At 32.6% G+C, this 12237-nt stretch overlaps 1 protein-coding gene across 4 annotated transcripts in view; it reads left to right on the top strand.

Moving 5' to 3' along the window:
- LOC100647828 (paired box protein Pax-6) overlaps positions 1-9314 on the top strand; it is a 143417-nt gene extending 134103 nt beyond the window's left edge. For 2 of the 4 annotated variants that reach the window (XM_048404814.1, XM_012318810.3), the window contains exons 8-10: positions 1591-1904; positions 2698-3008; positions 7052-9314. In XM_048404814.1, the coding sequence (XP_048260771.1) occupies positions 1591-1904; positions 2698-3008; positions 7052-7146 (720 nt within the window). In that variant the 3' untranslated portion in view covers positions 7147-9314. Of the gene's footprint in view, positions 1-1590; positions 1905-2697; positions 3093-7051 lie in introns of all 4 variants that reach the window. The other 2 variants (XM_048404816.1, XM_048404815.1) reach the window with 2 other exon arrangements.
- Positions 9315-12237: the final 2923 nt, after the last annotated feature.

The following is a 12237-nucleotide window of genomic DNA, read 5'->3' as shown; positions in this document are numbered from 1 at the left end:
GTATTACTGAAATAATTCTTTGTTAAAACATAGAATATACACCGAGCGACCTCACTAGAGAATGTCTTTCCCTCACGATGATGCTGCAGAGGAAAACTATGATGGGGTGTGTCCAAGGACACGAGACCATCGGATTCGTGGAGAGATGCCTTTATTCGGAAAGTGAGGGAAATTGACGTTGCTGTTAGTTGGTCAATTTCTATGTTGGTGGTTAGAGAAGGATGCTTGCCTCCCTTGAGGGAAAGTTGCTAGCGGGAAGCGTCGTTGGTGAAAAAAATAGATTTCCCCTATCTTTCCGTAGTTGGGACAAAGACTGTTTGTCTGTTTGAAGGACTTTAGTTAACTAAATCTTCAGATTTATAACGAGTCCTCAGGCTAGCTGAACGTGTACTGTGGAGATGCGTCGACATCTGGTAATCATCTTACCCGGAGAATAGGGTCTGCGTGTGACGAGCCACGGGACAGAAAGCGTTGGAATGTTTACTGTCGAGTGCCGCTACAACGATTTCTTTTTAAGGAGAGCTATACAATTACTGCATACCTTTGTTAGATAAAACGTTCATCCCTTGACCGCGGCTACGAGCCCAAGCTTATTATCACAAATCTCGAACAAATACAATCGGATTGAATGACGACAATTGCTTAATTACGTCTAGGGTAGAATCTATATTACAGTGTTAAGGGATTTTTGCAAAGAGAAGGCTTCGGTGTCCTTTCATCTCCAACATATATATATTTCTCCCTTAATGTATTAAAAGATATATGGTTTCGTTAAAAAAAATAAAGTTGTGTCGCAAGGTTGTTCTTGATAGTAGTTGTTTACTGACATTAAATTATACCCACATCGGAGTCATTTAACTTTTGTTCAAAACATTTTTCCGTATCACGAATGATTTTAGAGATATTCGCAGCGATCAATTGAAAGGATATACTTTGTGTGCAATATGAAATATTTTTGGGGCAATTGTTTCGAGATGTCCACTTTGTGGGAAGTTCCGAAAACGTCTGACCGCTTTCTGTATTTAGTCAATATTCCAAATATCGAAAAAGCGGTCATTTTCCCAATTTTTATGCACATTAGCCTTGGCGTTGCACACTGTGACTATTAAGTTCTTGTAACAATATGTTACAAAAATCTATGCAGAATAATTCACCACCTAGAATACACTTCCAAGAGGCATGGATCTGCGTAACATAGAATTCTCATATATGTAGTATTTATTATAGTATTTGCATACCAATTAATTAAATCCAAGTATAGCAGATTTCGTATCATTTAGTAGTACTCTCGTGTGACAAATATTTGATACTATGAGACTGAAACGTAGAACCTGATAACAAAACGTTTCATTGGAAAATAGGGATGTGTGTGAATACTTTCTGTAGCCACAGTAAACCCCAAAGAATGCACTGTATATATCCAAAATGTCCAATTTGCCAATTCCCTACTATCGAGTTCGCGTCATCTTTAGAATATCGCGCAAAAAATATAAAACAGTAAAGAAATACTCCGGACGACCGAAATTAAGCGGAACCTGTAGCCTAGCGATTGACCTGTATCTTCGTCTGTCTTCTCGTTCACTAACTCAGGTGTGGTTTTCGAATCGGCGGGCGAAGTGGCGGCGCGAAGAGAAATTGCGCACGCAACGGAGGGACAACCCGCAACACCAGCAGTCGCAACAGCAACAGCAACAGCAACAACAGTCGCAGCAGCAGCAACAACAGCAACAGCACGCCGGAGGTGTGAGTCTAGTTGGCGCTGGCCATCCAACACCGCCGCCAGCCTCGGGTATTTTGGCTAGTCAACCACCCCCGCAAGCACCGCCCTCTCCACCCAGGATACATCATGGTTTCGCGCCCACAGCTGTTTATCCAGGAATACCAAGCATGCCTGATTCATACAGGTGAGAATTAACATGATTTGCTAACGCATTCGCTGCCAGGTGTCGGTTCTGACGTAAGAACTTTAATCGGACGCTGCCTAATTAAATATTAATAATTTCCAAGAGACCATAGCTAAACGCCGTAAATTGATTACTGTTTCAAAGTTGTTGATCGTTTGTTTATCGCTGAACAGACGAAACTTTTATCTATTATTTGTCATCCAGTGTGATATAAAATAATTTGTTAAAAATCTGTAGGCCATCCAATGGTTTGCCCTATTCGTTATAAATTGCATATAACTAGTTGTAAATACGAAAAGAGATAACCTGAGGATTTAAAAATGACGTAGAAACGTTAGAAAAGACGTCGCCGGCTACGAACACGTCAAATAGAGTTCGATATTTAAATAATACAAAGCTTCCTAAACTTCTATAGGCCGAGACGCACTTTTAAAAACGGCAATTCTTTGCCACCCGCTTGGAGAAAAGGAAATATTATCTACACGTCCATATTCGATATCATTATTTGGAAAACCTTTCGGTTCAATGACAGACATATGTGACAAATGCAAATATTAGTATATATATTCATAGTAGACGACTTTCTATCATAATATAAAACATAATCTAGACATTGCATTATCAAATATTATATTATCAGAATTAACATATATAAATATACATATGCGATATATATGTGTATATTATATTACATCGTAATATAATATATATCCTACGAGTGCAATTATTATTAGCACATATACTACCAGATATCGTATTACCAAAATTAACATATTTTTGTAAAACCTATCAGCCCCATGACGTCGATGCCGAGTTTCACTATGTCCGGTGGAAGTCAGCAAAACCAGCACACTACCAGCAGCATGTCATCGTTATCAACGAGCGGTGGGATGGGCCCTATGGGCATGACCGTGGGCATGACGGTGGGACCGAGTCCCGGAGCGTGTCTTCAACAACGAGACAACGGATACTCGTGTGGTGTGGCTCGCCCACCGAGTTACGAGCCTCTTCATCTTGGATACGGGGCACGGCCCACGTGCAGTCCCACTCAACCATACCATACCGCGGGCCTGAACCAGTACAATCAAAACACCAGCTCCACCGGTGAGTGTCTACCGCACTCACTGCACTCGCTGCTTGCACTTTAGCCGATGGACTACCACGGATAACACGCTATTCAACCTCCCGGTAATGGATTATACTCGCTTCTGCGTTACCCAAGCTGTTTTTATCGTTACAGAATTCCATTTGCAATCTATACAGTGCATTCGGTCTAACGCGACGCACGACTTTTCAACCATTTACGGCTATGTAACGAAATTTGTACGGAATGTAACGAAAGTTTTAAAACAACATAAGTTGAAAATCGTTTACTTTCAAAGCGAAACCAAGATAGCCTCGGGTTTTATAAAAGGGACTACATATGTTTTTTCTTATTATTAGGTCGTCCGAAAAGTTTCTTTCCTTCTATAAGATGATAATAGATGAACGACAATTTCTGTTTTATATTATTTTTTTGAATTAAGTATAATTCATTTCGTCATATTTCTATTATTATGTTCGTGCATAATTCAATAAACTGTGTGTGTATTATTTCCTTACAAAACGAAAGAAACTTTTCGGACAGCCTAATACATTGCAGTGGTTATTAAAACAAACTCAAGAAACATGTTACATGATATTTTTATCTGCAAAATGGAAATGGTAAATAATAACTTTCCGATGCATTTTATTTTTAACACATTGCCTGTCTGTGTGAAATTTCAGCTATATGGGCCGCGTGAAAAGATACGTTTTTTTAGTTAAAACTACATTCACTGGCACCTAAGGCTTAGAAATCCTTATCGCTATCCTATTTAAAGACAAAACAGTTGCAATAAATAGATTATGATTATTGCAAACTGGCTTATTTAAACTGGTTTAGATTACCGAATGTAAACAGTAAAGATAAAACGTCGTTTGAAAGCGATTTTCAATTTATAACGTTTTAATGTAATAAAATAACTACAAATTAAATATGAAGGAATCACACTTTATTTTAAAGCATGTTCAAATTGCGTTACATGGCTGCAATAGTATCACCCTGTATATGTACTTATGAATATATACGAATGTTGTTGTCTCTGTTAGCCTCTAAATCAAGTTTGGGTGGCTTGGGCGGTTCTTAGATCAGAGAGTTTCATCATATTTCATCATATCTCATCATATATCATCATATATATATATATGATATATATCATATATATCATGTATATCATATATATCATATATATCATGATATATCATGATATATATCATCATATATATCATCATATTTCAAGTTTAATAATATGATTTTTCTGATTTTTGGGGGATTTTAAAGGGATACAATACCTTGAAAGATGATTCACTGTATTAATCTAAATAATCTGTAAGATTTAATTTTGGTAATTATGCAGCAAAGGGCACACCTCGCCAATTTCGATGACCTTAAAATATGTTGTCAAGTGTAACATTCTGTACGAATTTTTCCTATAAATGTAACATCCGTTCAGCTTCAGTTTTCAAGTAATAAAGCAGTCTATGTTTAGAACTATATGTATTAATTAACAATTTGTTTTATATATTCTTATACTACAAACAATTTGTCAACGGCGGTAGATGTATTTGTTAAGATTTTTGACAAATTGAAGATTAAACTGCGACATTCCACATATCAATCGATTCATCGAAAAATATTTCATGCTGGCTTTGTCGGAACTACTTTAATACTTTAGTACAGCCTATAAACCATTCATTGTTCTTTATTCGTTTATACAGTATTAAAAATGGTTGTTTTTCTTATAGATGAATTAGATAAGTTTAGTTTAAACTACACAAAACCATGGCGGACTACTCCAGAACGAAGTATAATCATAAGATTAATTTAATTGAGATTTTATTGAAACTTTTTGGGAATATCTTGGGAACTGTGACCGTACGGTCATTATTATACATAATATACATATTATACAATGACATATTATACATATCTATAGGAAAATGAAACGAGAACATTTCAAAATCATTGAAATCGGTGAGATGCACCCTTTACTGAATAATTATCATAATCTTTTAATGCATGCTGTTTTGAGCAATACTTGTCAATTCTTTCAGTGGCCATTTCTTCCTTTGAAAATTACATATGCAAAAAGTAAATAATATGTAAATAAAAACTTATTTTTTATTCTTCATAGTCCTATCGTATACTCACAAAACTTCACTAAAACACGGTTAAATTATAATGAAACAAATTATTTATCTTTTTTTAAATTATTATTTTATTATTATGTTTCTTAAAAATATGGACCAAACCGGGTAGAACACAGAAAAATTCTAATGTTAACTGAATATCTTAACATAGATCCCTGAATTATAAAGCCTTAAATTATAAAGTTTCGTAACTATATATAAAAAACACTATAGCTCATGATAGCGTGATAAAAGTAGTTTTATCGCGAAGATTCGTAGGTTTGAAGGTGACCGGACTTTTTTTTTTTTTTTTAGATAACGTCCTTTAATATTTTTAATATTTCTATGCCCAGAGTGCGAGATATAAATTTAAAGAGCTGTGGTAAAAGGTCATTTTAGGTCAGAAAAGGTCGTAAGTTAATGATGAGAATATGGTCACTCGTTAATCATTAATATGATATTGAACGTGATTATGAATATTTTTATTTAATAATAATCGTTCTTCACAAGCTGGTGTTTTATTAATAAAAAAAAAGATAATAAAAATTAATTAGAATAAATTAAGAAATAAATTTTAAATATTAAAAATTAGAAAAAAATTAAAAGATTAGAAAATAAGCGTACTAACGAAAAGATTGATCATTGATTTTATATGCTCGTGTTTAATTGGCTTCTATTATCTGGTATCTTCACATACAGAATGAATAGAAGTTTCGTAATGTTTAAATTTTACGTACTTGCCTTACAATACATAGAAAAGTTTGATTCGATATTATCGTATTAAGATCACTGAAAGTGATGATAATAAAGAGAAAAAAAACAATGACGTATTACAATCATTGGTTTAGCAATTAACAAATTATGTACCTATAAAATTCGCTTACGGTTCTAAATCTTGCTAAAGACCTGAAAAATGTTATAAATGTTCAACATTTCGAACATATACTTCAATTTCAAATATACATTTTTTAAATATATCGGGTATATACATATCTGGTTGTTCTTTATGTCACAATAGAGTATATTGTACGATTTATAATCATCTGTCTCAATTATCAATTTTTTTTAGGATTAAAGAGAGAAATTATAAATATAGGATTTTGCAATTTATCTTCAACTCATAAAGTCGACTACGTTTTATACCTGTTTATTTTTATTTTTCAAATTCACTACACCGTGATATAGCGCATATACATCGAAAATTCTTATCTTGAAACATTTAATAGCTTGAATTATTATTTGATAACGTAAATAAAATTCCATCGTTGTGTCAAACTACGCGCGATAGAATTTACTTTGTATATAATGTTCTATTCGTGTTTATCAGGAATATATTCGTCATAATTATTTTTGCATAACTGAAATTATGCTCGGTCCTAGTTCGAATAATAGAACATTAAGTTGTTCGCATAAACGAGGTTTTACTATAATTGTGAAAGGTTTCCATAACTGTGCGAATACTTTCGTAAGTAAATGTACGTCTAACGATACGTATATAATCTTAACAGATTGCGAACGAATAACGAGATATTTACCATTTTGTATTGCGTCTTTAGCAGTTGTTGACAAGATATCTTGCAATTTTTACCTCATCAATCAAGAACTGTTATTCCGCTGTAACGCAAAACACAACATAGTATGCATTAGGAATGGAAAAAGAAATGAACGTTTTGCTAAGTATCATACTTAAAGAAACTTTTAATACGTGAAAAATTATAATTACCTTTATTTTGCAAACGCGTATAATTTTGAAATATTTGTTTAAAAATAAATATCTAACATGGCAATGATTTTTAACTACTAACAATTAATAAATAAGTAATTTTAAAATGTTTCACGCAAAAGATAGCTGGTCGTAGTCAACAATGAAATATCTGATCCACAATGCGTTAAGCAATAAAAGAAACCCATTGAATAAACGTTAAATCATCTTGCAGGTCTGATATCACCAGGTGTCAGTGTACCGATTGCAGTACCAGGTCAACCAGCACCAGATATGGCAGCGCAATATTGGTCCCCTCGGTTACAGTGACCGTGGTGGTCATCGGTGTCGACATCCTCTCCGTAGGCTTGAGCTTCTTTGACTTACGTTAATTTTACAAACGTTAGATACAAGAGAACGCAAGGAGAAGACGTTCGAAATCGATGAAAGGGCAGCTCTTGCAATCGTTCAGTAAAATATCGATTCAACTGTCGTCGATGATCGTCGACTGCCTTTGAGAATTCAAAGGCGATCTCTTGAAAATCGTTCGAAGAACATAGGAAGGAGGAAGGAGAATAAAAAATAATGACAATGATATACGTCACGTCTGATACAAGATCTATCAAGCATAAAAAAGAAGAAGTTTCGCAAAAAGTTTCTTTTGTGCGAGATGAAAGTTTTTGCAAATCATTAGACGTGAACGAGTATAAATTAGAAATTATGTTCAGTTGCTTTTTCTTCAAGTGATTTTTCATCCGATCTTTTGAAATATATCACTGTTCGTAAGTATTAAGATATTTACAGAACGTGAGGTTAATGTTGGAAATAATTGGGAAATTCTTACTGCAATCCTTAAGAATGAATATATAATTTGAAAAACAGATGGAGGTAACAGAATCTCAAGATACATACAAAAATCGTATATTTGAAAATTCGAAAATTCTGAAGATTTGAAAATCCAGAAATTTGAAAGTTTGAGAATTTGAAAATTCGAGAGTTTGGACAAATTCGGGAACGGTGAATTCGAAAACTTTAATATTTGCTATTTCAGAAACGCTAAAATTTTGAAAATTCGTAAGTTTGAAGCTTCGTAATTCGAAGATTCGAGAATTTGGAAACTCAAAAGTTTGTCAACTTGAAAGTTTGAAAATTCAAAAGTCCAAAGACTTACTTATCAATCGAAAGACATAAACATCCAAAAATTTCAAAATTTGAATATTTAAGAAATCGAAGATTCTAAAATTTGAAGATTTATAAATTCTGAAATTCAAGAATATGTCGTGTCAAAGGAACATTAATTGTTAATTAGGATCATCTAATTCAGTACATTCGCCTTGTAACTCTTGCAAACTCTTAATATCATTGTCGTACGTGCAAAATCATGATCGTCTATAATCATGTAATTGATAATTTACAGCGATTATTGCATCCAGATAGAGTTATTAAACCAGAAAATATCTTGATACTTCTGAACGGAGACTTATCCACGAAAAATATGAAATTCGAGCTTCGTGAATATCGATCGAGGAGAAAGCGATCGATTGGTAAATATTACTTTGAAAATGCTCGTACACGCCTAAAAGCATGATGACAAGACACTTTTGCCTCGAGCAGACTTACAGAAAGATCATCTTTAGAAGTCTCTTAGTCGTAGACTCGCGTATCGTCGATATTGTAAGAAGAAAATAAAACAGGTCGGGAATTAACATAATCAGTACGTATTGATTATAAAAACAATCAAAACAGCTATGGTAATAGTGTAATGTTTATGCCGTAAACGATTGTAATCACTTGATCTCTTTTACATTTCTATATAGCTGTTGTATTTTTTCTAATGCTAGAGACCAAAGAAGTTGGATCGAACAAAATTATTTTGCGGAATATGAATTTATTGAATAAAAGTAAAATTTCTGTGAAAGAAATTGAAGCCATATAGTAGAACTGAGAGCATTAGCAAATTTGTTATATAATATGGACACGTAAACGTCGACTCTTTCGAAACGAATTTTGTTAATAATGGACACAATGATATAACGATACGAATTATGATATACTAACATTTAGAAAAGTTTTAGGTTATACATAATTCTAAAAATAAAATATAAATGGCTTTCATTTGTAATGCGTGGACTGCGGATATTTATGCAAATTTCTATTTTTATGAACATAATTTACAAAATGAAAACTACATAGGTATAATATTGTTTTACCTAATAAATATTAGAAAATGCTGTACATTCGATATTTTATATTTTATATCGAATTAAGATATTTCAATATTTTATATCGAAAGTATATTTTTACATATTATGTGCGTTCTATGTGTCCGAGCATTTTCGAACTTTCTATAGAAATCCGCAGTCCAATGATAGGATCCATGTCTCATCACCCGGTTTTCCAAATGTTATTTTGGACCGTACTATCTCGAAAAGAACTAATATCCGTAATTTATAATATACCTTTACTTAAAAGGTAAAAAGCGGGAGCTTCAAATATCTCAACATATCTTGAAAAATGAGAAAATGCTAAAGGGGCAATTGATCTTGTACTAAACATTTAAGAAAGTAATTGTTGATACAGTGGAACCTCGATGACTCGAATCTCAATGGAAAACCTAAAATCTTCGAGTTGTGAAGGGTTTGTCCGATCTATAAGAAAGTTTAATCTGATCTAATAAGAGAGATTTAACAAACGAAAACGGCACCAAAAGAGGCATAATAGATACAAAGATTTACCTTGAATTGTTTACTTAATTCTAGAATATTCAATTTTAGTTTGTGTTCTCTATATGTTATATAATAAATCCTCCTGATGGTCTTTATCATATAAAAATCCAGAATATAAATTGAAATGAAGTACTTTAAAATCAAGTGTCTTAACTCACACCGTTAAAAACACCACCGACCCAACAATATCAATTAACACTTTGACTGTCATACCGAAATCACGTGTTTCGTTCAGGACGTTCAGGGAGTATTTTTATTATTCAAAGCATATAATGGTAAAATAATAATAAATTGATGATGTAAGACAACATTCTTGCCCAATGGACCGTTTATCTTATTGGTGGTCACGGATGACCACCGTGGCGTTTTGGTAACAGTTGATAGTGATGTATTATAACAATGCTTCGTTTATATCAACGAACTAATCGCATTCGTTATTTCATCGTAAGCAAAACGTCCACAATATATATTTGGAACGTGTAGAAGATATTAGTAAACAGTGTTTGCTCATTCTATGTATGTATGTGCACACTTCTAACTTCAATTATATATATGATTATAAAGCAGCGTTTACGATTATTTTCTAAGCTGTGTTTATAATAATATTCGTAGATTACTCCTCAAAGATATGGATGCAAACACAGTGCACCGTTAGATGCAAGATTTATTCTCTTTTTTTTTTTTTATTGATATTCTAATTGACATGTTTAATTGTTCAATGGGGCACTTTTTGTTTCAATGTATCTTCAATTTATCGGTTATATTCAAAATACCCTAATTGTCAATTTTCATACAATTTTTACAATTGTAAGAATTTCAAGCGCTCTGGTCACCAATGACCAACGTGGCAGTCAAAGTGTTAAGGGTTAATATTCTCCGAATTGTAAAAGCTCGAAGAAGAACACATTCAACTTTTAGAGACCTATTATTTGTTTAGAAAACTAAATGGCAGTTTATGTTATATAGATTGTATGTGACGAGCACGCATATGATGCAAGAATCAGAATCATGGCGAGTGCAGATTAAAATACGATTTCTCATTGCAAGACATAGATACGTACGTATATGTATACATATATTGATATCTATCGATATAGAAGGAAAATTCAACTCGCGACAGAGATTGGGCTTCTTCTAATTCGAGTTATAGAGGTAAAATAACACAGTCAAAGGCGTAACAAATAATTCGAAGTAAAATAAGTTTAAATCTTTTCGCAGTAGCGAAAGAGAACATATACAAAAATTGTAATCTTATAAAGGTTTCCAAACTATAGAGGTTCGAGTTAATCAAGGTATTCGATCGTATACGTGGATTCTCACTTTACCATCAGTGTTTCATCTGAATCCCCATATAAGATTTTAACGTTCAAACATGTTTCCTAATTTTCAAACGTTTCTATATGAGCCTTAAAAGCAACCGCAAGATAAAAAGATATTCTTGACTAGGAAATTCCTTTGGTCTCTAATATGATAAATAAAATAGTTCTCAGAACGTGTGCAATTTTTTTCTTAAATAAAAGATAACTCTTGTTTGTATCGCGAGTTACGATTACAAAAAGCATTTATCAATGAGTCGAAATGGCATCAAATTGGCCAACATCTATGGTAGTCCATGATGACATCATAGATGAAATTTCTTTGTAGTGAACCTACTAGGTACCGAAATTTTTCAATATGTTGTTAGCGGGATTTACGTAACGAAGTGTTTTCGTTTCGATGATAATTAAGTAATTATAGATAGCCAAGGTATATCGGTGTAATACCTTATTATCGACCAGCAGAAATCGAACAACTTATCTATTTAGAAAATGTCTTTGAGACATCCGGTGAGAAGTAGATGTTTAAAATGTTTTGTTACGAGTGGCAATATAACACAGTCATACGAATAAATCAGGAAAATTGGAGGTAAACATTAATGGACATATATCACGTTTGAATCTTATATTTACTTTTCGATTTTTGTTAGCGCTATGTATGATACAGACGATGTTAGGAAAGTTTTGTTTATTTATGTATAGGTATATTTATTATCACTAGTTAAGATGTCCTTCCTCAATTATTACATAACATTCTATTTTTTTATCATTTTGAAAATTCAAGTGGAAAATATGAAAAAAAAAAATTGAAAGTTCAGAAACCTGAAAGTTTGGAAAATTGAAAATTTAAAGATTTGAAATTCGTGAAACAAAAGATTTGCAAATTTGATAATTCGTAAATTACAAAATTTACTCTATAATTAAAAATCTTAATACCTCGACCAAGCTTAATATATAATGACTACTATTTTTGTTGTTTGTAATTATGTTGTATTTTTTGATTCCAAAATTAAAAAAAAAAAATCTTTCCTAATATCTGACGTATGTATTTTCTTACAAGAAAACATTGTGCATAAATATTTATCATTCTTCGATGTAAACCAAGCTTAATTCCAAGCGTCGTTATTTTCTCCGACTACGAGGCCACAATTTTACTTATCATAACATAAATTAAAGAAAAAATAATTCATATCCGAATCAGAGCAGCGAACAATTCGAAGAAGGAAAGAATTTGTTTAAAAACTTAAGAGAAAAGAAGTTGTAGAATAAAATTCGCGAAATGATTATTTTTGCGGAAGAACAACAATAATGAAAAAAAAAAAAAAAAAAAATAGAGGAAAATGGTATCGTTAAAGAAAAAATCTCGTTAGCAATCAAGA

Source organism: Bombus terrestris, chromosome 4, assembly GCF_910591885.1.
Source record: "Bombus terrestris chromosome 4, iyBomTerr1.2, whole genome shotgun sequence".
Lineage (NCBI taxonomy): Eukaryota > Metazoa > Arthropoda > Insecta > Hymenoptera > Apidae > Bombus > Bombus terrestris.
Note: the sequence above shows the minus strand (reverse complement) of the source record. Positions and strands in the feature narration are given on the sequence as shown.